Source organism: Muntiacus reevesi, chromosome 8 (assembly GCF_963930625.1).
Source record: "Muntiacus reevesi chromosome 8, mMunRee1.1, whole genome shotgun sequence".
Classification (NCBI taxonomy): Eukaryota; Metazoa; Chordata; class Mammalia; order Artiodactyla; family Cervidae; genus Muntiacus; species Muntiacus reevesi.
This window is the reverse complement of record NC_089256.1, coordinates 6781597-6809467: the sequence shown is the minus strand read 5'-3', so window position 1 is coordinate 6809467 and position 27871 is coordinate 6781597. Positions and strand designations below refer to the sequence as shown.

At 35.7% G+C, this 27871-nt stretch overlaps 1 protein-coding gene across 4 annotated transcripts in view; it reads right to left on the bottom strand.

The window, feature by feature from the left end:
- ATR (ATR serine/threonine kinase) overlaps positions 1-27871 on the bottom strand; it is a 115127-nt gene that overhangs the window by 74364 nt on the left and 12892 nt on the right. For all 4 annotated transcript variants that reach the window (XM_065942911.1, XM_065942912.1, XM_065942910.1 and 1 more), the window contains exons 2-17: positions 26503-26594; positions 25218-25367; positions 22868-23745; positions 21822-22000; positions 21018-21209; positions 19800-19990; positions 19179-19331; positions 18289-18481; positions 17800-18062; positions 15890-16080; positions 15697-15797; positions 15338-15509; positions 14419-14589; positions 12635-12829; positions 11286-11471; positions 604-696 (exon numbers count right to left, since the gene is read on the bottom strand). In XM_065942911.1, the coding sequence (XP_065798983.1) occupies positions 604-696; positions 11286-11471; positions 12635-12829; positions 14419-14589; positions 15338-15509; positions 15697-15797; positions 15890-16080; positions 17800-18062; positions 18289-18481; positions 19179-19331; positions 19800-19990; positions 21018-21209; positions 21822-22000; positions 22868-23745; positions 25218-25367; positions 26503-26594 (3400 nt within the window). The remainder of the gene's footprint in view (positions 1-603; positions 697-11285; positions 11472-12634; positions 12830-14418; positions 14590-15337; positions 15510-15696; positions 15798-15889; positions 16081-17799; positions 18063-18288; positions 18482-19178; positions 19332-19799; positions 19991-21017; positions 21210-21821; positions 22001-22867; positions 23746-25217; positions 25368-26502; positions 26595-27871) is intronic.

The following is a 27871-nucleotide window of genomic DNA, read 5'->3' as shown; positions in this document are numbered from 1 at the left end:
AATGAAACTACACTGAATGCGTTTAAATATATACAGATAAATACAGAAGTTACTTTACTTTCTAAAGCCCAACACTTTTGGTATTCGAAAACACCATGAGACATGACTCACATGAGACCAATTTGGGTTAATGAATTTAATGATGCAACTTTTGTTGGTGCTGTCAGGGAATGCTGGTCTCTTTTTTTCCCATCGACCTAGATATTGTGATGATGTAAGCCTGAAGCTGCTGGAGCCATCACCTGGCACTTAAGTTAGAGCTAATCCAAGTAAATTTGAGTTAAGTGATTAATTCTGAGAATAAAATACTGAAAATCAAGTTATGCCATAGGCTATGTATTATCTTTATACTTTTAGTTACATAGGCAACAAATTACTTCAAGTCACTTTGGGTGAGTTTTCTGTCCCTTATAAACAAAAGAACAGTAAATGATAACATTTTCTTTTCAGATTCCTCAAAAGCATATGTGAGTTGTTCAGGAATACAGAATATCATGTTTGACAATTTTTTTTCTTTCACTGTTTGCAGCTAGAAGCAGATATCTCCTACATATTCTATATGAATTCTGTTCTGGCCCTTTGTAACCAACTACCATCACCTACCATTTTCTTATCTTCAATACCAACACTGGAGCTTAGTAACTGCATATTGAAAAAAGCCAAAATGCCCAACAACTTGGGTTGCAAATAATCAGCCTAAGGGGAAAAAAACCAACACATAAAAAAGGTATTACATAGTTTCATACAGACCAAATTTCATAAGTCAACCATTTATTTAATATCATTTCTGTTTTATCTAACTACATTAGAATACTGGAAATAACCAGTGGCAGAATTACATTTCCCCCAAAGCATATATTTTCACATGTAATACTTTAAAAATGATAATATATGAGATAATATATGATTAAATAGTTCTGTACCGAGAGAAAATCATAAGCTTTTGAATTAGAGTTGAGCTATGGTAGAATCCTCAGGATCTGACTCATGTCAGGATCCAGGGTGGTGAGGATATTTATCCTAAGGGGAAGAATAGAAAAAGACAAGTGAACGTCCTTATTTAGAGCATTTAGATAGAGCATTTAGAGCTAAGGTGGGAAAAACAAGTTACTTGAACAAGGAACAGGTACTCTGCCAGAGGGGCTTTTCCCAGGTGCCACTAGTGGTAAAGAACCTGCCTGCCAATGCAGGAGACATAGAGATACAGGTTCGATCCCTGGGTTGGAAAGATCCCCTGGAGGAGGAAATGGCAACCCATTCCAGTATTCTTGCCTGCAGAATCCCTGTAGAGGAGCCTGGTGAACTATAGTCCAAAGTGTCACAAAGAGTCAGACACGACTGAAGCAACTTAGCACACATGCACACGCATCCTGCCAGAGTGACGGTCTGCCATAGCAGTCAATATCCCCTGAGGAAATAGTAAAAGGGCTACAAACCTTGGGCATCAATAGCTACAAGATAGGTATCACTAATTATGGCATTTGGGGTCTCCTGAAGTGGACAGGGTTAACTCTTTCTTGCAAGAGGGGCATAGAGGACAGGGTATGGACTTTAAGTCAGCCAAACCTGGGTCCAAATCCCAATTTTAAAACCTCGTATTTAGAAAGATGGTAATGATAACCCTATATGCAAAACAGAAAAAGAGACACAGATGTACAGAACAGACTTTTGGACTCTGTGTGAGAAGGTGAAGGTGGGATGTTTCGAGAGAACAGCATCGAAACATATATATTATCCAGGGTGAAACAGATCACCAGCCCAGGTGGGATGCATGAGACAAGTGCTCCGGCCTGGTGGCACTGGGAAGACCCAGAGGGATCGGGTAGAGAGGGAGGTGGGAGGGGGGATCGGGATGGGGAATACATGTAAATCCATGGCTGATTCATGTCAATGTATGACAAAAACTACTACAATATTGTAAAGTAATTAGCCTCCAACTAATAAAAGTAAATGGGAAAAAAAACTTCCTAGTTTATGATGTTGGATGAGCTACTCAGCTCTTCTGAGTCTATAAGATGGGAACAATGAAAGTATCAACTGCATAAAGCTACTGTAGAGATTAAATAAGATAATATGTACTAAATGCTTAGAATACAGCAAATGTTAAATAAAACTTAATATTATTACAAACTGGGACTGTGAGTATTCTGCAAAGAAGAACTTTCCTCTCTATAAAAAGTCTTCAACAGGGGGCTTCCCTGGTGGCTTGGGGGTAAAGAATTCATCCGTCAGTACAGGAGACAAGGATTCAAGCCCTGGTCCAGGAAAAATCTCACATGCTGTGGAGCAACTAGACTTCTGAACCACAACTACTGAGCCCACGTGCTGTAACTACTGAAACCTGACAGCCCGTGCTCCGCAACAAGGGAAGCAACTGCAATGAGAGGCCAGCACACCACACTGAGGAAAAGCTTCTGCTCACCACAACTAGAGAAAAGCCTGCACAGCAGCAAAGATCCAGCAGAGCCAAAAATAAATAAACAAAAATTTTAAAAATCTTTAACAAAATTAGTTAGGACAAGGACATGAGTAATGTGCATGTTTAAGCTACCACAATAAACACAATGAAGATGTGATTAAAAAAAAAACAAACAAACAACTTCATATATTGGCAAGAAAAGGGACCAAAAACAAGGAGGGGAGCTGGGGAGAAGCAGCAATTAGAATATTTTCCAACTCCAGGAAAAAACTGCATTGTTTGACACTGAGGTACCTAATTCAAGTATCTTTAGGTCACACACGCTACCGGGTTGGGTGCGGAGGTAAGAAAGGTGTACACTAGCTCACTGTAGAGAGGAAGCTTAGTGTCCAACACTTTCTCCAGATTAAATGTTGGGATAAACTTTTTTCTCTTGCAGAGCACAGAGAATCATCTGTTTACCAAAGCCTAAAACTGCACTTAATTTACAAACTTCCAATTTGGATTAAGACTCAAGTTTAATATGTCATAATTCGCTAACTGCAAGGTTCTAGCTCATTCCTAAATGAAAAGTTGATATAGGTGATACTCACATAAACTATGTCAACATTCTAATTTTAAAGTTCTTACATTTAGACAAATAGTTCATTTATATGCCATTCACCAAATATTTATTATGTATGTCTAGAACACTCTGCTAGGTACAAGTGTACAAGATAAGCAGTCATTTTCTCCCTACTAAGCTTACACGGGAGACTGATAGAAGATGATGACATGTAATAATTAAGTATGTAAATGAGTTTGTAATAAGTGCTATAAAGAAATAGACATGGTCACATGAGAGAGAAAAACTGGAATGAAGTGATTCGGAATTTAGATGGGATGATCAGGAAACTCTGAGATCTAAAGAATGAGAAACATCCAGGAGAAAATTCCAAGTAAAGAGACTATCTACTGCAAAGGTTGTGAAGGAGGAAAAAGCTTGACATCTTTAAGAAACATAAACGATACTGAAACATAGGCAGGAAGGAAGGTAAAAGTTGTATAATATGTGAGGGTGGAAAAGTATGCACCACGTAGAGCCTTATAGATTAATGAAAATCCCAGAAGAAATTTAACCAAGGGAATGAGTTTAAGCTGTCAGAAGAGTATTTCAACTGCTGTGTAAGTAACTGATTAAAGACGTAGGAAAGAAAGAGCAAAAAGAGAGAATAATTAGGAAGTTATCACAGTTGTCCTGGAGAAACATGATGGTCACTTGTATAAGGGTGGTGGCTGCAGATAAGGAAAGACAGACTTGGGGGACAGACTTGAAAGGACTTGTTGATACTTAATTTTAAAGGATACAGGAAATGGAGGGCTCATGAATGCCTTCCAGGTTTTGATCTGAGGAACTGATATCCGAGGACAGATATTGTAAATATTGGTACCATTTCCTGAGAAGTAAAGAGGAACAGGTCAGGGAAGGAAAATAGAGATTTTTATCATTTGGGCTTCCATAGTGGCTCAAATGGTAAAGAATTTGCCTGCAAGGCAGGAGACCCAGATTCAATCCCTGGGTCGTGAAGATCCCCTGGACAAGGAAACCAGTGGCAAACCACTCCATTATTTTTGCCTCGAGAATTCCATGGACAAAGGAGCCTGGCAAGCTACAGTCCATGGTGTCACAAAGAGTCAGACATGACTGACTGACTAACATTGGGGAATAGAAATGTAATGTTTGGACTTGTTTGACATGTTTAAAAAGACAGGCAAACATAGATGACAAACAGGAGGTTGGACAGTCTCGGTTTGTCAATTTCCTCATCCTCAGATCCATTCTCTGTCCTTTTCTGCCTGCCTATCTCTGTTTATTTCCAATGCAAACCATTCAATATCACAGTAATCCAAGTATATGCCCCAAACAGTACTGCTGAAGAAGCTGAAGTTAAACGGTTCTTTGAAGACCTATAAGACCTTATAGAACTGACACCCAAAAAAGATGTCCTTTTCATCAGAGGGGACTGGCATGCAAAAGGAGGAAGTCAAGAGATAACTGGAGTAACAGGCAAATTTGGCCTTGGAGTACAAGCTGAAGCAGGACAAAGGCTAACAGAGTTTTGCCAAGAAAATGCACTGGTCATAGCAAACACCATCTTCCAACAACACATGAGAAGACTACACATGGACATCACCAGATGGTCAATACAGAAATTAGATTGATTACATTCTTTTCAGCCAAAGATGGAGAAGCTCTATATAGTCAGCAAAAACAAGACCGGGAACTGAAGGTGGCTCAGATCATGAACTCCTTACTGTCAAATTCAGACTGAAATTGAAGAAAGTAGGGAAAACCATTAGACCATTCAGATATAACCTAAATCAAATCCCTTATGATTATACAGTGGAAGTGACAAATAGATTCAAGGGATTAGATCTGATAGACAGAGTGCCTGAAACTATAGACAGGGGTTCATGGCATTGTACAGGAGGCAGTAATCAAAACCATCCCCAAGAAAAAGAAATGCAAAAGGCAAAATGGTTGTCTGACGAGGCCTTACAAATAGCTGAGAAAAGAAAAGAAGTAAAAAGCAAGAGAGAAAAGGAAAGATATGTCCATCTGAATGTAGAGTTCCAAAGAATAGCAAGGAGAGATAAAAAACCCTTCCTCAGTGATCAATGCAAAGAAATAGAGGAAAACAATAGAATGGGAAAGGCTAGAGATCTCTTCAAGAAAATTAGAGATACCAAGGAACATTTCATGCAAATATAGACACAATAAAGGACAGAAATGGTAAAGACCTAACAGAAGCAGAAGATATTAAGGAGAGGTGGCAAGAATACACAGAAAAACTGTACAAAAAAGATCTTCACGACACAGATAATCATGATGGTGTGATCACTCACCTAGAGCCAGACATCCTGGAATGCGAAGTCAAGTGGGCCTTAGGAAACATCACTACGAACAAAATTAGTGGAGGTGATCGAATTCTAGTTGAGCTATTTCAAATCCTAAAAGATGATGATATGTAAGTGCTGCACTCAATATGCCAGCAAATTTGGAAAACTCAGCAGTGGCCACAGGACTGGAAAAGGTCAGTTTTCATTCCAATTCCAAAGAAAGGCAATGCCAAAGAATGTTCAAACTACCACACAATTGCACTTATCTCACACGCTAGTAAAGTAATGCTCAAAATTCTCCAAGCCAGGCTTCAACAGTATGTGAATGGTGAACTTCTAGATGTTCAAGTTGGATTTAGAAAAGGCAGAGGAACCAGAGACCAAGTTGCCAACATCCACTGGATCATCGAAAAAGCAAGAGAGTTCCAAAAAAACATCTATTTCTGCTTTATTGACTACGCCAAAGCCTTTGACTGTGTGATCACAATAAACTGTGGAAAATTCTGAAAGAGATGGGAATACCAGACCACCTGACCTGCCTCCTGAGAAATATGTATTTAGGTCAAGAAGCAACAGTTAGAACCAGACATGGAACAACAGACTGGTTCCAAATTGGGAAAGGAGTACGTCAAGGCTGTATATTGTCACTGTGCTTATTTAACTTATATGCAGAATACATAATGTGAAATGCTGGACTGGATGAATGACAAGCTGGAATCAAGATTGCTAGGAGAAATATCAATAGCCTCAGATACATAGATGACACTACTCTTATGGCAGAAAGGGAAGAACTAAAGAGCCTCTTGATGAAAGTGAAAGAGGACAGTGAAAAAGTTGGCTTAAATCTCAACATCCAGAAAACAAAGATCATGGCATCTGGTCCCATCACTTCACGGCAAACAGATGGAGAAACAGTGGAAACAGTAAGAGGCTTTATATTTTTGGGCTCCGAAATCACTGCAGATGGTGACTGCAGCCATGAAATTAAAAGATGTTTGCTGCTTGGAATGAAAGCTATGACCAACCTAGATAACATATTAAAAAGCAGAGACATAATTTTTGACTTTGACTGTGTGGACCTTTGTCAGCTAATTGCTGGGGTGAAGCAGCAATTAGAGTATTTTCCAAACCCAGGAAAAAGATGCATTGTTTGACACTGAGGTACCTAATTCATGTATCTTTAGGTCACACACGATACCAGGTTGGGTGAGGAGGTAAGAAAGGTATACACTAGGTCACTATAGAGAGGAAGCTTAGGGTCCGCCTAGTCAAAGCTATGGTTTTTCCAGTAGTCCTATATGGATGTGAGAGTTGGACTATAAAGGAAGTTGAGAGCAAAAGAACTGATGCTTTTGAACTGTCGTGTTGGAGAAGACTCTTGAGAGTCCCTTGGACTGCAAGGAGATCAAAGAGTCAATCCTAAAGGAAATCAGTCCTGAATATTCATTGCAAGGATTGATACTGAAGCTGAAACTCCAATACTTTGGCCACCTGATTGTGAAGAACTGATTCATTGGAAAAGACCCTGATGCTGGGAAAGGTTGAAGGCAGGAGAAGGGGACGACAGAGGATGAGATAGCTGGATGGCATCACCGACTTGATGGACATGAGTTTGAGCAAGCTCCAGGAGTTGGTGATAGACAAGGAAGCCTAGTGTGCTGCAGTCCATGGGGTGGCAAAGCGTCAGACATGACTGAGCGACTAAACTGAACTGTACTGATGTGCCTGGGAGGCCAACCAGATTTCATCACTCAAGATTCCTTTTCCTCTGGGTTTCCGGCTAAATTCAGTCAAGTGGAGCCACCAATAGGAGAACACAGGGCAGGAGTAGAGAGTGTGAATTTTATAACTTCCTGCACTATGTGGGTTGTGAGGTGCTTCTGGTAGTGGTTATATTCCTCCACGACAAGAGCCCTTCCCAAGCACCATGGTTCTAGCTCTCTGGTGATACCATTTCTTCTTGCCCAGGAGTAAGGGGAGCATATGTTTCCTGCTGTTTCTAGTCTTGGGTTTCTTAACATTCCCTGCTAGTTCTCTTAACCTTGCTTATGTCAATGAAAATAGCCCCTTCATTAAATTATTTTCAATGAAACATTTGTGTGTGTGCCATCTGTTTCCTGCCAGGACCTAACTTGCATTAAGTCCACAAGCCCAAAGTTCAAGAGAGTTCTGGACTAGAATTTCAATTACAGAATCATCAAAATATAAATCATATTAAAGAACCAGAGGAATTCAGATTCCCTCTCATTTAAGGAGAGAATATTTATAGAGAAAAAGACCCAATTACATAGTACTGAATCTAACATATAGAGAATAAGTAGACAAAGTACGGATTAAGAATGAGTGGACAATCACCAATGAATGAATATATGAATGAATATTATACACACACACACATATATGTATATACAATGGAATACTGTGCTTAGTTGCTCAGTCATGTCTGACTCTGTTATGCCATAGACTATAGTCTGCCAAGCTCCTACGTCCATAAGGATTCTCCAGGCAAGAATGCTGGAGTGGGTTGCCACACCTTCCTCCAGGGGATCTTCCCAACCCAGGGATCCAACCCAGTCTCCTGCACTGCATGAGGATCTTTAGTGTCTGAGCTACCAGGGAAGCCCAAGAATACTGAGTGGGAAGCCTGTCCCTTCTACAGGGGAACTTCCTAACCCAGGAATTGAACCAGGGTCTCCTACATTGGATTCCTGACCAGCTGAACTACCTGGGAAGCCCAGTGGAATACCACTCAGCCATAAAAAGAATGAAATAATGCCACTTGCAGCAACATGGGTGAACCTAGAGATTATCACACTAAACGAAATGTCAGAAAGAGAAAGACAAACACTATATGCTATCACTTATACATGGAATCTAAAATATGGCACAAATGAAGTTATCTATGAAAAGAAACAGATTCACAGACATAGAGAACAGACTTGTGGTTACAGGAGTGGGAGAGGGATGGACTGGGAGTTTGTGATTAGCAGATGCAAACTATTATATATAGAAAGAATAAATAGCAAGGCCCTATTGTATAACATAGGGAACTATAGTCAGTATCATGTAACAGACCATAACAGAAAGGAATATGAAAAAGAATAGATATATATGTGTAACTGAATCACTGTGCTTCACAACAGAAATTAACAAAACATTGTAAATCAACCATACTTCAATAAAATAAATTAAGAAATAAAGAATGAGTGGACAGTGAAGCAAAAAGAAAATCAAGAAAATATGGTATCACAGATGCACAGAGGAAGGGATGGTCAGCTGTACTGAACACCAGTGAAAGTCGAATAAGACAGAAAAAGAGAAGCAACCACCGGATTTGATAGCTGCTGCTGCTGCTAAGTCACGTCAGTCGTGTCCAACTCTGTGTGACCCCATAGACGGCAGCCCTCCAGGCTCCCTGGGATTCTCCAGGCAAGAATACTGGAGTGGGTTGCCACTTCCTTCTCCAGTGCAGGAAAGTGAAAAGTGAAAGTGAAGTCGCTCAGTCATGTCTGACTCTTCGCAACCCCATGGACTGTAGCCTACCAGGCTCCTCCATCCATGGGATTTTCCAGGCAAGAGTACTGGAGTGGGGTGCCATTGCGTTCTCCGGGATTTGATAGCAGGAAGATCATTTTTGACCCTGACAAGATGAAAATTTCAGTAGAATATTTCAAACAGAGTCAGAGTTGAATGAGTTAAAGAATGGTGGTAAATGAGAAAGCCAAGACAGAAACCTCTCAAGATATTCTGCTGATAGTACTTTGAATATCTTCAAAGAATGAAGACAATCAAAAGAAAAAAATAGTAAGTCTGAGATTTATATGTTTTTTCTACATGAAGAAATAAAGCAGTAATATGATTTCAGATACAAATTTAAGACAGGGAAAGACAAAAAGGAATATTTCCTAACCTGCCTTAAATCCAACAAAGAATTTAAATATAGTTTAGAACTGATAAAGTTAGTATGTTGTGCCAAGGAAGGGACAGTGCCACCAGGGGAGCTATGAATGTATTCTGATCCATAGTTAAAAGGTAGTGAAGAAAAATAAACAGCTTGACCCAATGAAAAAATAAAACCTAAAATCATTTGAAAATGTATATTTTTCATTCTGATATGTATGCTGTGACCATGCAATTTAAATAAACAGTCTTTTCAAGACAAAAATTCAAATTTAAAATTTAAATAAATCTCTAGCATTTGGGAAATACATAAAACACCTGTTTTTCAACAGTATTTTTCACAGAACTAGAACAAATAACTTCACAATTTGTATGGAAATACAAAAAACCTCAAATAGCCAAAGTAATCTTGAGAAAGAAGAATGGAACTGGAGGAATCAACCTGCCTGACTTCAGACTCTACTACAAAGCCACAGTCATCAAGACAGTATGGTACTGGCACAAAGACAGAAATATAGATCAATGGAACAAAATAGAAAGCCCAGAGATAAATCCACCAACCTATGGATACCTTATCTTTGACAAAGGAGGCAAGGATATACAATGGAAAAAAGACAACCTCTTTAACAAGTGGTGCTGGGAAAACTGGTCAACCACTTGTAAAAGAATGAAACTAGAACACTTTCTAACACCATACACAAAAATAAACTCAAAATGGATTAAAGATCTAAATGTAAGGCCAGAAACTATAAAACTCCTAGAGGAGAACATAGGCAAAACACTCTCCGACATGAATCACAGCAGGATCCTCTATGACCCACCTCCCAGAATATTGGAAATAAAAGCAAAACTAAACAAATGGGACCTAATGAAACTTAAAAGCTTTTGCACAACAAAGGAAACTATAAGCAAGGTGAAAAGGCAGCCCTCAGATTGGGAGAAAATAATAGCAAATGAAGCAACAGACAAAGGATTAATCTCAAAAATATACAAGCAACTCCTGAGGCTCAATTCCAGAAAAATAAATGACCCAATCAAAAAATGGGCCAAAGAACTAAACAGACATTTCTCCAAAGAAGACATACAGATGCTAACAAACACATGAAAAGATGCTCAACATCACTCATTATCAGAGAAATGCAAATCAAAACCACAATGAGGTACCATTACACGCCAGTCAGGATGGCTGCTATCCAAAAGTCTACAAGCAATAAATGCTGGAGAGGGTGTGGAGAAAAGGGAACCCTCTTACACTGTTGGTGGGAATGCAAACTAGTATAGCCACTATGGAAAACAGTGTGGAGATTCCTTAAAAAACTGGAAATAGAACTGCCATAAGACCCAGTAATGCCACTTCTGGGCATACACACTGAGGAAACCAGATCTGAAAGAGACACGTGCACCCCAATGTTCATCGCAGCACTGTTTATAATAGCCATGACATGGAAGCAACCTAGATGCCCATCAGTAGACAAATGGATAAGGAAGCTGTGGTACATATACACCATGGAATATTACTCAGCCATTAAAAAGAATTCATTTGAATCAGTTCTAATGAGATGGATGAAACTGGAGCCCATTATACAGAGTGAAGTAAGCCAGAAAGATAAAGACCATTACAGCATACTAACACATATATACGGAATTTAGAAAGATGGTAATGATAACCCTATATGCAAAACAGAAAAAGAGACACAGATGTACAGAACAGACTTTTGGACTCTGTGGGAGAAGGCGAGGGTGGGATGTTTCAAGAAAACAACATGTATATTATCTATAGTGAAACAGATCACCAGTCCAGGTGGGATGCATGAGACAAGTGCTCGGGTCTGGTACACTGGGAAGACCCAGAGGAATCGGGTGGAGAGGGAGGTGGTAGGGGGGATCGGGATGGGGAATACATGTAACTCCATGGCTGATTCATGTCAATGTATGACAAAACCCACTGCAATGTTGTGAAGTAATTAGCCTCCAACTAATAAAAATAAATGAAAAACAAAACAAAACAAACCCCTGTTTTTTCAATTCCATAAAGCTACAAAAAGGAGAAAAACAAACCAAAAAACCCAAATAATGTATTCCTTACCATAAGCTCAGGTGATGTGATATCTCTTGGACCTTGATATGGATCATCACTAGATGCAAATGAGGCAAGTATTGACAAACCATTGAAAACCTGTTGATAGTGTTCACCAATACGGAGCAATAATTCATTATGCAGTCCTTGGAAATCTTGTCTCAGCAGGCTCCCCAGTTCAATTTCTGTTTCATTCTAACCCAAAGATTCATTAAAAAAAAAAAAAGTTGTTTTTTTCCTCCATACTAACATCTTAGAAATAAGTGTATTGATTTTAATACACTATAGTTAATCAGGAGCTCTGGATCAGGTGACAAGAATTACTAGTGATATTAAAAAGGCATTGTAAAAGGATTCTAATCTTGACTTTTCCTGGTAGGTTTGCCATGGACTACAGGTAAAAAAGAGAAGTGATCAGGCTTTATTTTGAAACAAAATTTTTAAAAGGGAGGTATAGTTTTTTTATTAAGTTTTAAAATGTCATTACATTCAAAGAAATGTAACCCCTGAGAAGAAAATTAGTGGCTCTGCCTCTCTCTGCCTTAGCTTTCTCATCCACAAAATGGAAAAATAATAGTACTTTATCTCACTGGGTAGCTGAGAGGAGTTATGCAAGTGAAATAATCCATAAAAATTGCTTAGCAAAGTTTCTGACACGTAAGCATTGGAATGCTGTTACCATTCCACTTTCATAATACAGATTTTCTTTCTCAAAATGAATAAATACAGTTAATATTCAAAAAGACTCATGAGAAAGAGATCCATAGCTGGCATATCATGAAATACAGGAAATAAATGAACATTGGAGAAAACAATAGCTACATATGCATATCTGACAGGTTCTCTTGTTCCCAGGTAGCCTCTTATTCGTCAGATTTCATTGCTACTACACTACTACAACGCCAAAAAAAGCAGCATTGGCTATAATTTTAAATTTGAAAACTAGCAAGAAAGTGGGCCAAACTGTAATCAGAGCACTAAGTAACTAAATTCAATGCTGTCATTATACTACAGTTGAACGATATTGCCTCTTCTGACAGATATAATTATCTATCATTAGTCATTGATAGTTCCAATCAATTAATAAATTCTAAAATGAAATTAGTTGTGAAGCTGATCCATGAATGGATGGCTATCATATACCATCATGGTAAAACAATAAAAAAAATAACAAAAGAATAATTCTATTTAATACTCTCCTTTGGCCCAGGACAATACTTATTTATGTACCACTTGAACTTATATTACCCTAAGATAGATTATAAACTACTCACTCTACTTCCATAAGAATGTCACAACAGCTTTCCTATAATGCTAATTTATACAAAAGAGTAAAACATATACAAATATTCAATTACCTTTAGATAATGAAGGGCACGTTCTAATTCATCCTTGGAACAGGAACAGACCAAATGGGAAAAAATATACTTGAAGTTATTTATTAAAATCTCTCTACGATTGACATTTAATTGTTTTCCTAAAGTTCGAATGAGAGCAGAAGCTGCAGGGCTTGCTTTGGCAGCAAGGTCAGGTAGCAACACTTGTAATGTCCTCTGAAAAAGAAACACTTACAATTACCAAAGAGCACATCTGACCAGGTGATAAAACATTCACATGAGCTATGTACAAAAACACTTAAAAATACCACTCAAATTTGGAGTCCACCTACAACACATCTGAGTTCAGATTTACCACTTACTCACTCAACAGACATGTACTAAGCATCTACCATGGCACAGGCACTGCAGATACAGCAGTGAAAAATGGGCAAGGTTCCTGATGGCATAAAGTTTACACTGGAGGTGGGGAGAGACAGAAATAAATAAGCTGATATTCAAGTAGCAAAGAAAATAATTTCTCATTAGTACATATTCATGCTCTTAATTAGAGCAGAGGTTCCAAGCTTGATCTATTATTTGAGCTAACTAGTATTTAGACAATAAACAAGAGGAGCCATAAATACAGTATTTTAACTTCTTCAAATTAAGAAGTTGATGCTACAATATTAAAGAAAACCTTTTTAATACACTGCCATCCCAACATGGCAACAAATCTATTTTGATTTTGGTCTATTTCCTTTAAGATCTTGTTCTTAAATAATATACAAAATTCCAAACATAAAATGATTGGCCTTTCATTTATTCACATATCTAACAAACAACTACTGCATGTCAGTGACTATTCTAGGCTATGAAGATGTGACAGTAAACAAGACCCAAGCCCTCCCCTCAGAGGCTCTTATACCTTATTTGTGTTATGTCTTTCAACTTAATGTTAATCCAGGAAGACTGGACATTATAGGGTAGTTTCTACCAAGTATTTATAATTATTGTGTTACAGTGCATAACATTTTATGACCTAATTATTAGATACTTAAGTTTCTTCTCAGGGTTTTGTTTATTTGATACTTGGAAAATGCTGCAATAAACCTCTGAGCTTTGAGGCCCCCAGATGAAATTACTGAATGAAAAGGTAAAAATATCTTTGTGGTCCTTAGTGTATAGTATCATAGTTCCTTCTAAGCTTTGCCCAATTTACACACGATTTAATTTTGTTAAAATATAAAACACAGTAGGGAAAAATTTTGCATAGATCATTATTATAATTTATTAACTAATAATAATAAACTTTGCCTTTGGGAAAACATAAGATAACCTATACCATCCATTTTTGAAACCTCAGCCCCACTAATGACTTTTCAAAGTCTTCCCAAACCACTACATACTACAAACTCGATTATCTGAATTCACATGTCATCTATAGCATTAGTTTGTACTTCCACTCCTTAGGGATAGATATGATCATATTAGACTTTGCATTACCGATGAAACCCATCATAGCACTAAAGACATAAACGCTTGGTAAACTGAATTAATTAGCATTAATTAATTAGCATTAACTTTTCAAGATAACCATAAAGAGCAATGACTCAAAACAACACATATTTCACTTTTATAACATAAGTAATATTATCATATCAAAGTCAAAAGATAACATGTAAATTTGAAAATCTATGGTCCTCATTATACTTGCCAGATAAATAAACAATGCCAGATTTTCTTAAAAAATAGAGAGAGAATGGAATAAACACAAAATACTGAACTGAAAACCTCAATAAAATCAACTGTAGTATGCAACATACAGTAAGGAAACGATTAAGATCAGGAAAGTCAAAAACATTGGCAATTTCAGACAAGGTATTTAAAGCCATTTCTCGCTGGTGAGCCACATCTTGTTTTCGCATCTCGGCATTCTGGCATGGAGTACTAGGAAGTGCCGTCATCTGACTGGAGTGGAGGGATTCTACCAAAAACTAGAGCAAAATGATGTCAGTTTTTACACAAGGAAGAACATTTAGCTATTATGTTTTAGGCTAACATAAAGGCCAGTATCAGAGTTCTAAACATATTACCTGACTAGTTCATTTAATTTTTATAACAACCTTAATGAGGTATATATAAACACCCTTTTACAGATAAAGTAACCAGGCGTAGTTAAACTGGAATATGTTCTTAAGGACTACACCACTAGCACAGAGCAAAGCCTGTATTTTTACATTTCCCAACTTTTCAGACTGAACCTTTCTTGAATGAACCTTTCTTAAAACAAAGTACCTTATCCATAATATCAAAGCATAAAAAAGTTTATCACTCTATTAAGGTTTTAATTTATGTAACCGGAATCATACTATGTATAATTATAAAATGCACTCTGTTTGATGACTAAATTATAAGGCAACTTGTTTTTGGAAAAAAAAAAAAAGTTTATCACTAAAAGAAAGACTAATAAAAAAAAAGACTTCTCTTAATAGATTAACAATAGAGTGTAATAATTATTATAAGATGATCTTTTTCCCCTCTCCCATTTATAGCCTAAATCTTCAGACTAGGATGCTAAAATATAAAAATGACAAGATGTAGGGTCTTTTAAATAAACCAAATACATCATTAAAAAAGAAATATCTCTCTTAAAACAAGAAAAGTAAAATATATATATGTTCTTTTTTTAGCTTTTGCAAAGTACTGCTATTTTCTTTAGTCAAGGCCAGTGCTGAATCTCACCTGACAGATGGGTTTCTTATACTGGCTGAAAAAGCTCTGCAGTTTAACACTTTTAGCCGCAGCCAGTGCTCTAATTTCTGTGTACGCTGCTCCAGAGACAGACGCTGACTTGGATAATAAACAATGCAATAAGTGCAAGAGGGCAAAAGGTACCAAATCTCCTTTTGCTGCCCTAAAATTATTAAAAAAAAAATTATTATCAATGTCTTGAAAATAAAAATCTATAAATAAATGCAAACTGTTATCACACTTCTCTCTGTAACATCACAACTCTCATATCACCATTTCTAACAGCAGGCAAACAAAAAAGGTGAATGGCCAAAATAAATAAGGAAGCATACGAAAGCTGCCAAACTTACCTTCCAATATCCCCTGTTGTAAGAATCAAGGTATCCTTCAATTCATTATTTCTTGAGATCTGAGCGTGTGTATATGCTTCCTTCATCCTTAGGACAAAAAGCTAGAACAATAATATTAACTAGTTAAAGAAATTTTTAGAACCAGGTTTATGAAAATACATAAAAATAAAAATTTAAAATAAAAGTCATCAACCTCTTTTATAAATCCATCCTCAGCATCCAAGGATTCCAATATATACTTGATATTTCCACTAAAAGCCACTCTAACATCCTTGTCTGGATCTTCCATTAAATTTAATAAAGCTCCAAGAACCGTTTTTACGTCTGTTTCATCTTCTCTAAAATCAAGATGCTTACAAAGATGATGCAGATTTTCTATGAAAGCTAAAAACAAGAGCATATAATACCTAAGTTAACACATTAAATTTAAAAGTTGTACTATAAAAATATTGCCAATAAATAATACACTACAAAGAACGTTAAGTTGTCTTATAAAGTCAATATTTTGTGTTTAAATTTGTAAAGCATATAGAACTATGGAGGATTAAAATGAATACTTGAAAAACTAATACCTATAAATTTAAATTTACTTTAGGGATTTCACTGGTGGTCCAATGGTTAAGAATCTGCCTGCCAATGCAGGGGACATGGGTTCCATCCCTAGTCGGGAAAGACCTCACTTGCCACAGAGCAACTATGCCAATGCACTACAACTATTGAGCTTGAACTCTAGAAGCCGTGAGCCACAGCTTCTGAAGCCTGCCCTATAGAGTCTGTGCTCCACAAGAGAAGCCACCACAATGAGAAGCCTGCACACCTCAACAAAGGATAGCCCTGCTCACCTTAATTATAGAAAGATGGCATGCAGCAAGAAAGACCCAGCACAGGCAAAAATAAATAAATAATCTTTTATATTAAAAAAATTTATGTTATGTTTTTAGTAGAAGTTATACGTAATTTAAATCTAAAATAAATTCTGAAATTTTTAAAGTTATAAAATGATTACTCACTCAGATTTTTTAAATTACTGGGATAGACTTAAAAGCACATTACCATAATCTAAAGAAGTGTGAATAAAGGGAAAGCTTGTTGTTTTTGTTGTTTAGTCACTAAGTCATGTCCAACTCTTTTGCGACCCCACAGACTGTAGCCCACCAGGTTCCTCTGTCCACAGGATTTCCGAGGCAAAAATACTGGAATGGATTGCCATGTTCTTCTCCAGGGAATCTTCCCCACCCAGGGATCAAACCCTCCCGCTCTGGTAGATAAGTTCTTCACCACTGAGCCAGAGAGTTTCTTGGACTGTAAGGAGATCCAACCAGTCAATCCTAAAGGAAATCAGCTCTGAATATTCACTGGAAGGACCAATGCTGAAGCTGAAACTCCAATACTTTGGCCACCTGATGTGAAGAACTGACTCATTGGAAAAGACCCTGGTGCTGGGAAACATTGAAGGCAGGAGGAGAAGGGGACGACAGAGGATGAGACAGTTGGATGGCATCACTGACTTGATGGACATGAGTTTGAGTAAGCTCTGGGAGTTGGTGATGGACAGAGAACTCTGGCGTGCTGCAGTCCATGGGGTCACAGAGTCTGACACAACTTAGTGACTCAACAAGAATAACCACCCAAAGCAAGCCGTCATCCAAGTATGTGTATACATTTCATGCTCCCAACAAATTCATACACCATTACCATTGGAAAGTGGTAAAGATATAATCTATACTCCTCAGGGGGCAAAGTATTGGATTATTTGAAGTTCTGAAGGTCCAAAGCAGTGGCAGGGGACACATTAAGAAGGTCCCTGGGATCACTAAAGAGATACAGGATACTGAACCTCACAGTATTGAACCAAACAATAGGTATGTCCCTTACACTGTCCAATCACAAGAGCATTTTAAAACTCTAAAAATTACTTCCTTTGTTAGTTCTGTGATACAGTCTATCAGACATCCTGTTTATGAATAATTACATAAGCACTGAATCTATCAAGCAAGTCTAATTTTTTAAGGCTTCAGGCTAACTCTACCATTGTTTGTTTGTTTTTTTAAAGGATCTTAAATAGGTTTTAAAACATTAAATAAATCATAACAAACCACTTACCAAGTTTCACTGGGCTAGGTGTTTTTTTTTTCAGTAGGAAAAGGAATGGCTTGCAAACAGAAGCTTTTAGTCGAGAAGATGAACATTCATGTTGAGAAGCGACTTTTAGGCTCTTACATAAGAGGTCAATATGCCCATATTCAGAGAAAGGTTCTGTTAAAGAACTTGTCAAATAAAACTTGCCATGAAGTGTACAGACAAGCTGACCAAGTACAGATGCAAATTCTTTTTTGACAATGTCAGAATCATCTTTGACTTTATCTCTGGGGGGAAAAAAAAGGACTAAATCTTTTGTTTTATTTTGTGGTCTAAATAGTCTTGCTTCATTTGGTGCAAAAGTACTGATTAAACAAAGAACAGAAGCAAAAAAATTTTAATTCTAAAACTAAAAGCAACATTTGTTCTATATATCCAGCAATAAACATAAATTTGTATATATGAAATCTGTCCAATCAAATTGTATACTCAAATTAAAATATTAATACATACACAAGAATCTTGGGAACTCTGTTATAAGGACTCTGCTGCTGCAGTAAGATAAAGAATCCATTAATACAACTTGTCCGGATTACTTCATGAGAGCTCTGCAGGGCCCAGCTGTAAACTGCTGTTCTCCACTCAAGGTGTATTCTTCTTGGAAACAGAGTTAGAAGAAATACACATTGTGATTGGGCCTGTGGTGCTAAAAAAATTAAGCCTATTAATCAAGATTTCTAAGTGTTAATTTTACATACACACACCATATATATTTATTTCTTATTGTAAAATCAAATAACATTTAAAATACATACAGCATTTAATTAAAAGCTCCTTTTCCATATATCAAGCACATGCACTGAAAAAGGTCCATGTATAATCCTACTAGTAACAGTGAAATCTAAATTGAAAATTACACCCATCAAATACCAAAAAATATATACTTGTTTAGGTAGTTACATCTTTGACTTTTTTTTTGGCTACACCATGCAGCCTGTGGCATTTTAGCTCCCTGACTAGGGATCAAATCTGGGCCCTCCACAGTGAAAGCACAGTCTTAACCACTGTACTGCCAAGGAATTCCCTCTCTTAAGATAGCAAAAAATTTAAAATTTGATAATGCCAAGTGCTGGTGAAGATGTGAAACAAAAGGAACTCATATTTTGCTAACAGCGATGTAATTTGGAATGACATCTTTGGAGAACAATGTGCCAGAATAGAGCTGAGCATGCATAAATCCTACAATTTATCCCTTTCTACATGTCTAACTCCTTTTTGAATTATTAAAAAATGTACCTTATTTTGTAATTATTAAAAAACAGAAATGATAACTGTTAGAAGTCTTATATAGAGATAAGTTAAAACAAAACAAATCACACATATAGAATTTTATGACCACTTACAGTAGCTATCTGAAATCCTCTGGCTTAATGTTAGAAGACTGGTGGTAAATGTGGTCAACTTTAAAGAGTCATCATCAGAATGGAAACAAATCCATGGAAGTGAGAGCACTCCACATAAATCTTCCAGGATATGATCTTCAAATGAAGTGTTTACTACAGAAACACATAATAGGTGATTAATGGTATCTTTTCCTTAAAAGATGTCTTCTTTCAATTAAAAAAAAAGACATTCTACACATCAAATGGAATTACAACAAACATTCAATAAACAGGGGTTCTTAACATAACGATGATGTTCTGAGGTCTGTGAATCCAAAGGAATTAAATGTGACTTTATGAAAATATGCGATTATATTTTTAGGAGAATCATAGCATTCTTTAGATTCTCAAAATAAAATTTAAAATTTGTAAATAATTTCTACTGACTGAAAAAGAATACTAAAAGTATTATACAAATAAATTTAGAACTTATATAAATTACTGATATGCTTAACAGAACTGAAATCAAGAATAAACTTTTGGGCATTCCCAACACTGGTTCATTTAGGCCTTAGGCAAAAAAGAAAACTTATTTCCATACTGATTACTGGTTATTTTGATCCATTGCTTTTTTGTACTCACCTTGAATATACATCAAAGAATCATATATTTTTACCACTTTGTCAATAGTTGTCTCCAGATCAGGTTTCTGAACAGATTCTAACAAAGTTCTACAGCTCCTAAGCACTTTTGTGTAAAAATCCACAGACATCCAAGTTATCCTTACTGAAGGTTTCTTCTTACACTTCTGTTGACAGTCCTTGAAATTATAGCTGCAGTTAAAACATTTTTTAAGACAATTAAAATGAATTTTATTATAGTCAAAACTAATATTGTAGTAAGCCAAAAGAAATTGTGAGTATAAAACTAACCTAAAACTTTAAACCAATTCAAAGTAAATATGCATATCAATTAATATATCATTATTATTTTAAGTTTAATCTCTTTATGTCAGTCTAAATCACACATGATTTGATAATTAACGTTAATCTATGCTATTTAAATGTGATACCACCAGGCTTTAAAACAACAGAAGATATAGCTGTATAAACCCTTTCTTAACAATATGAAAAAGCAGACTTTATCCAAATTAGCTATTACTTTAAGTTATTTCAAATTCCAAATTTAGGGCAATCTGAATTAATACAGCTTCTTTAATCTCCTTCATAACTTTGTATTAGCTAGTTAAGAGTGACTCAGGAAAATTAAAAGATTGAAAAAAAAAAAAAAGAAAAAGAGTGAGTCAGGAAACACAGAATAAATGATCATATTAAAAATGATCAAGGAGTGTTGGTGTATAACATGGCAGTAAAAAAAGACTAAATCTTCATAGAGGGTTCACACTTTATTTCTTCTGATAGAGTAATTAACCTATATTAAGAATGCTAAACTAAAAATATCTCTAATGAGTTTTAAATTCCTACTTTTATTATCAAAGGGAAAAGTTCTTTTGATGAAATATTTGGCTTGAAGAGCACTGAATTTTGAGTTGTATAAAAAAATATTCTACCTTTCCACCCCAGAAAGTTAGTTCAGGCTTCAGACAAAAAGGAGCCTCAATTTTGAATGTGTAAAGAGGACATAAAAACACTTACTTCACAGAATTGTTGTAAAGATTAAATAAGATACATACAGTACTTAACATAGTATCTGGTATTTTGCAGACGCTCAATACAAAACAAATTTCTCTTTCACTGAAAAATTTTGTGTTCTAAGGTCACAAAAATCAAGTGAATAAAGAGGTCTTCCAAAACAATAAATTTAAATGTATTACATCCAGAAAATACAAGTTGTTTTTACCAGTCCATGTTTTGATGAGAACAATGAACAGTACACAGAGCAGTCAGTTGTAGAATGACAGCAATTCCTTCTAAAACCTCAATAATAGGATGCTTCACATTATTGGATTCAAGGAAAATTTGAAGGTCCTCAGCCTTCTGTTTCAGTGCACTCCATAATAGGCTCTTTTTGTTCATATCCACATGTTTAATTCTGTAATTAATTATAACCAGAGTGTAAAGATTCATATTCATATGAATTTATATAATCTTGTTTGTACATGAAAAATATTTTAAACAAAAGACAGCATGTAATGGCAACCACTGACATTTTGTTTGTTTGTTTTTTGCTATACCATATGGCTTGCGGGATCTTAGTTCCCCAACCAGGAATTGAACCCAGGCCATGGCAGTGAAAGCACTGAGTCCTCATCACTGGACCACCAGGGAAATCCCTACAACTACTGAAATTTATAATAACTTTTACAGTTGGCTAAAATATGGGAATTCTTTGGCTACATTACAAAAAAAATAATTTGTTAACATTTTTTAAATTGTTGATAGATGTATAGTCACAGAGATTTTTTAATGTATTAAAAAGTCAAATCAGGCAAGTAAATACTTTTAACTAACCATATTTAGTCATGGAATCTTTTATACTAAAATAGACTACAAGAACTATTAGACTTTTCAAGCACTCCTTCGACTACTTATAGAAAGAACAAATGTTCTTCGTGTATTTAAGGCAAAGCACTTAAATAAAGGTGATTTTTAAGTCACTAAAGTTTTATTAAGTGGCTAAATACAAAGTGAATGAAAGTCTTACTCCTCAGTCTGTTTTGGTGCTCTTTTGGAAGAGTTTAAAGATGAGCTGAGTCGACGCCTTTTGGGTGACAGTCCACTGCTATTACTGCTGAGGTTTTCCTGTTGAATTTGGCACTGAACTTCATCAATGATTTCCATACTTTCCATTTTTAAGGCAGCATAAAGTGGGCCCAACAAATACTGAGCAAGCAAAAATAATTTAAAAAACTATTTCTTAGAAAATAAGTTTATATGTATTATTCATAGGTAGCAAAAATGCATTAGGTATTAAGAATCCAAAGAAGGTAAATTATTTTCAGAGTCTCATCAAACAAAACAAAAACCTAAGTTAATCTAATTATTTCACAGTGTATACATAGACACATATATAGCTCTCTATCTAGAACTATGATTCTATAGTTTTAGAAGGCCTAAGACAAACCCTTCTATAACCTGTTTTCCCTTGACCAAAATGCCACAAAGAAAAATTCTACAAGGAAATGACTAACTTCTTTTATACAACAAATCTAGCAATATTTACAGATAAAGTAAACTAAAATATTTAATCAATTTATTGCATAACTATTGTATCACACTCCCACAGTTCAAATAGAAAAAAAGGCATAATTTGGCATGACTAGTACTATATACTCATAGGTTTTCTAGAAGTGATTGATTATAACCTGTCAAAGAAAAAGTTTAGGTGAGTGCTCAAAGTTTTTGCAATGAAGTTGATACCTTGAATTCAATGAAGATGAATTAAAAGGGGCCCCCTTTTAATTAATAATGCAACAAACACGTTAACTCTTCACAAACTCTACTTTAAAACATTCTACTCCATTGGCAATTTATTACCAACATAGTGAACAAATCTTTCTGAAACCAAGTTAAAAATCTGTAATAGGAAGCCAAAATAGATTATAAAAAGTATCCCATTCTGAATGTACATTATTATAGATATTCTAGCAACCAAGAAAAGATATTCTATTTCTTCTTTATTACTCTTGCACAATGCATACACTTAAGGCAAAAATATATGCTTAACAAGTAACCTTAAAAATGACTTACCTCCACATCTGCCTGAACTCCAAGCACATCTACAAGAGCTTTACAAATATTTCTCACATAAACCTTCCTGACTTGTAAAGCAGATTCATACCCAGCTGGCACATATTTAAGGAAATACTGCAGTAAGTGGCACAAAGCTGCTTTTAGCAAATCAGACTTGAGCTGCAAAAGCACACCATCTTCAAACATGACACAGAGTTTTTCTAGCAGCATATTTAAGTAGACAGGCTCAATATTTCTATAAGCTTCTGTTTCAGAAGAGAACAGGGTCTTTATCAGTTTTGATAATGGCTCTTCATAGAGTTTCAATTGGTCAGCATCCATTTCTACTAGTTGTTTTAATAATTCCAAAAATGAGCTGAAAAAAGTGCTGGCTGGTTGTGCTGGTAGTCCTCCAAGCTCAAAGAGTTCACTTAAAAGGCTAATTGCTAAGGATTTAACTTTTGGACTCCCATACTCTAGCAGAACACAACCTATCTGCCAAAGTAAGAGTTCCTGCCTTCTAAAAAACACAATTGCAATAATACGAATAAGAACCGTCAATAAAGTGACTTCAATAAACTCTAAATTTTGCATGTTCATGAGCTGCAAAGGAGCTGGCTGTAAATATCCTACAAGTTCATCAAACTGACTTAAAAATCGGTGAACTACAACTGGCCATTCCACAAAGTGTTCTACTGCATCTCTTTTGTGCAGGTAAATCAAGTCTTCAAAAAGATGTAATAATTCCTTCATCAGGACTCCAAAAATAGCAGGACTCTTGCTTTTAAAAAGAAATAATAATGCACAGATGACTTCACAGATTTTTTTGTGTAACATATGACAGGATGGAGTGGCTGCAATCCGCAGAAGTCTTGTTATGATCCAATTACTGAATTCTTTGAAATAAACAGAAAAAGATATTAAATAAATAAGTATATTAGAGTGCTACTTAATTTGCTAAATGCTTGATTTATTTTTAAAGTATAAACTTCATTGACAAAATAGTCTAAAACATTCCCTACACAATGGAAACATAATAATTTAGAATGCCAATTTGGAGTCAGACAAGATCCTAGCTTTCCACTTAGTACTTGTGTGAACTTTTCATTTCTCTAAACTTCTGTAACTTCATCTTTGAAAAGGGGACAATGACACCTACTTTATATGTTACCCTGACCAAGTAAGATAATATACATGGAATTTTCCACATAGTGCCCAAAGTTAACTAAATGCTCAATAAATAGTTATCATTCCCAACAAATGTTATTGAATGGTGACTCTGCCTCAGATGCATAAGAACAAATCAGTCATAGTCTTGTTCTCCTAAATCCTACAATATAATTTCTCGAACTTTTAAACTGCAACTAAGAGATGTATTTTATATCACAGTGTAGCATAAATATGCATATTATTTTATTTAATAAATGATACAAGTTTCATAAAATATTACTTATTCTGCAATGTACTATGATATTTCTAGTCAATTATATTTCATCTTCAATACCCACTAAATGGCATATAACCTGTTGTTTAAAAGTCAATGTAGCAAAGAATATAGATTAACAAGTATTTATAATGTATTAATAGTTTAATAAGTACCATGACAGAAGAAATGTAGAGCACTTTGTATCAACAGAGCATAAAGAAAGAGCAACTAAGCTAGTCCTAGCATAGACCATCAGTAATGGTCAGAAAAGATTTTTTAGAGGATATACTATCAAAGTTGACTCTTAAGATTCAAGCAAAAAAAAAAGATTCAAGCAAAAAATTTTAAAATACTCTATGCATTGTACAGAAAAAAAGATATTTGCTTTACATCTCTTTATGATGAATCCAACAAAGGGACAAAAGTAGTGAGAATAAGGAGAAAAGCCTGGAAAAAAGTTTCAACATCCAGAATGGGAGTAGTAAGCTTGTTCTGAGAGGGCCAAATATGAAATATTTCAGGCTTAAGGGCATATGATCTCCATGTCAACTACTCAGTTGCCTTTGAAGTAGCTGCAGACAATACATAAATGAATGATCATGGCTATGTTCCAACAAAACTTTGTTTCCAGAAACAGGCAGCCAGCCTATGAGTTATGGTTTGCTAATGCGCGATATAAAAAGACATTATCAAAAACAGAAAAAGGAAAACTGCTCAAATGTTCAATGGCATATAAACATATTCAGTTACTTCTGCTCCATTCGTATTTAGTTCATAATAAAAGAAAACAAGGATGTATGAAATAAAACCATTTTGCTCCCTCAACTTACAGCAAATTTGACCAAAATATGCATAACAATGTGTTTGTGACATTTCAGAAGAGCAGAAGAGGCAGAATTCATAAAAGAGATTGCAAATGAATGTACAAACAGGAGAGCTTACCAATACAACTGCCTTTGGCTTCATTTTGCCCATGGTTTCCATTCACATTTACAAACATAAGTGGGGAGGACTTCATGATATGCTGGATGAAATCAAGCAACATCACAGAGGTTGGCTGAGAGTCAGTTTTCTTCACAAGTTCCAGAGCAACTGAAACAACAAAAGATTCATTTTAAAGAGTCATAACAAATTAAATGGCAGTCTTTTTGTTAAGAAACTAGTCTCTGGTGACAAGAATTATGTCCAACACAATGTTTATGATAAATTCATGGGATTAAACACTACAATCCCATCTTCCTAATTTTAAATGTTTAATAATTACATGTATCCATCTATCGTATATCCATTTACCAAACATGTAGGCTATAGGCCTGTAATATTCTTGGCACTGTGTTAAAACCTGAGGATTAAAAAAAAACCCTAACAATCAGGTGAGGGAGTCAGACAAATAAACTAGTAATTGTATCAATAATATGATGTGTTAACTACACTAATCCACAATAAATGAAACAAAGGTCTGCAAAGAGCCTGTGAAGGAGCTGATTCTCAGATGATGAGAAGTTGGTCAAACAGACAGGGTAAGGACAAGTGGTCTAAACAGATGGAGTACCATATAAAAACACATTTTGCAAGTACTCAGTAGCCCTTTGTTATTTTTCAGGAACTCAAAATTTTACTGATTGAAAAAGAAAGGCTAGATGACTATTGTAATTCTTAAAATATATGTCAAATTTGGAGTTAAATTTATAAATCATGAGCCACATGCCACTCCAGATTATCCCTTCCATGTAATTTCAGCAGACATGGTACATATGACACCATCTTACCAAGTTGGTAGTATTTGTCTTTTAGATTGTCAAAAACAGTAAATAGTTGATTCTTATTTACCTTATTTACCTGGACAGAATCTTATTACCTTTCATAGACAAAGTGGCCAAATTTTATACAGAGTTTCTTAAAATGACATCTGCTTTTTTTCAACCACTGACATAAGATCTATCTAAAAGAGAACTGGCCAAATACTTTTATTTAAAATAATTCATATATCAAAGAATAATCAATGGCAAGAAGTATCTAGATAACAAAGAGGAAAACAGAATTATTTTAAAAGTGTAAATCACATTATGTAATAAGTAATACATACTTTAATACGAACAACAACAAGTAACTATCATAAATCCTAACTATATACCTAAAGCTACACGGAGAAAAATGCTATTATAATGTGCATACATGAAAAAGAAAACAATTCTTAAGATTTGTATCAGAAATAATTGTTTCTTACCAACATTTACGTCTGTAAGTATTCGGTCAATGAACTGACATAGAATTTGTCTTGGCTTCTGTACAACAGTACTGTATTCCTCTGGACTGGCACTAAAACACAAATAAAATGCTTTTAACCCTTAAAGGGATGATACCATGGATGATACCACTCTAACGGCAGCAAGCAAAGAGGAATTAAAGACCCTCTTGATGAGGGTGAAGGAGGAGACTGAAAAAGCCAGCTTAAAACTAAATATTAAAAAAACTAAAATCATGGCATCCAGCCCCATTACTTCATGGCAAATAGAAGGGGAGAAGGTGGCAACAGTGACAGATTCCCTCATCTTGAGCTCTAAAATCCCTGTGGATGGTGACTGCAGCCATGAAATCAGAAGACAACTGCTTCTTGGCAGGAAAGCTATGACAAACCTAGACAGTGTGTCGAAAAGCAGAGACATCACTCAGCCAACAAAGGTCCATACAGTCAAGGCTATGGTCTTCCCAATGGTCACGTAGGGTTGTGAGAGCTGGACTGTAAAGAAGGCAGAGCACCAAAGAATTAATGCCTCTGAACTGTGGTGCTAGAGAAGACTCTTGAGAGTCCCTTGGACAGTAAGGAGATCAAACCAGGCAATCTTGAAGGAAATCAACCCTGAATACTAAGGACTGATGTTGAAGCTGAAGCACTGGTATTTTGGTCACCTGATATGAACAGCCAGTTCTCGAAAAGTCCCTGATGCTGGGAAAGACTGAGGGCAGAAAGAAAGAGGGTGTCAGAGGATAAGATGGCTGGATAGCATCACCAATGCCATGGACATGAACTTGGGCAAACTCTGGGAGATGACGAAGGACAAGGAGGCCTGGCATGCTGCAATCCATGGGGTCACAAACAGTTGGACACAACTGGGCGAATGAACAAAAACCCTTAAAGAGACTCACAATTTCATCTGTAAAAAATTCTCTAAAGTTGAACTTACCAAATGTGTTTAGTTTTAATGTTGACACTGATAGTATTCTGCAAAGTATACAATCTGCAAAGTCTAGACCTGTCTTGCCCAATATGGTAAATCTTTATCACATGCTATTGAGAACCTGATATATAGTTAGTCCAAAATGAAATGTGCTACAACTATGAAATACACATTGGATTTGGAATATTCACTACCAAAAATATGTAATAATGCATTAATAATTTTATATTAATTACATGTTAAAATGATAACATCTGGATATACTGAGTTAAATAATATATTTTGGGTTTCTTTAGTTTCTTTTATTTTAATTGAAGCATAATTGACTTATGACATTGTATTAGTTTCTGATATACAGCAAACTGAATCAGTTATCATATCTTCTTTTTCATATTATTTTCTATTATGATTTATTAC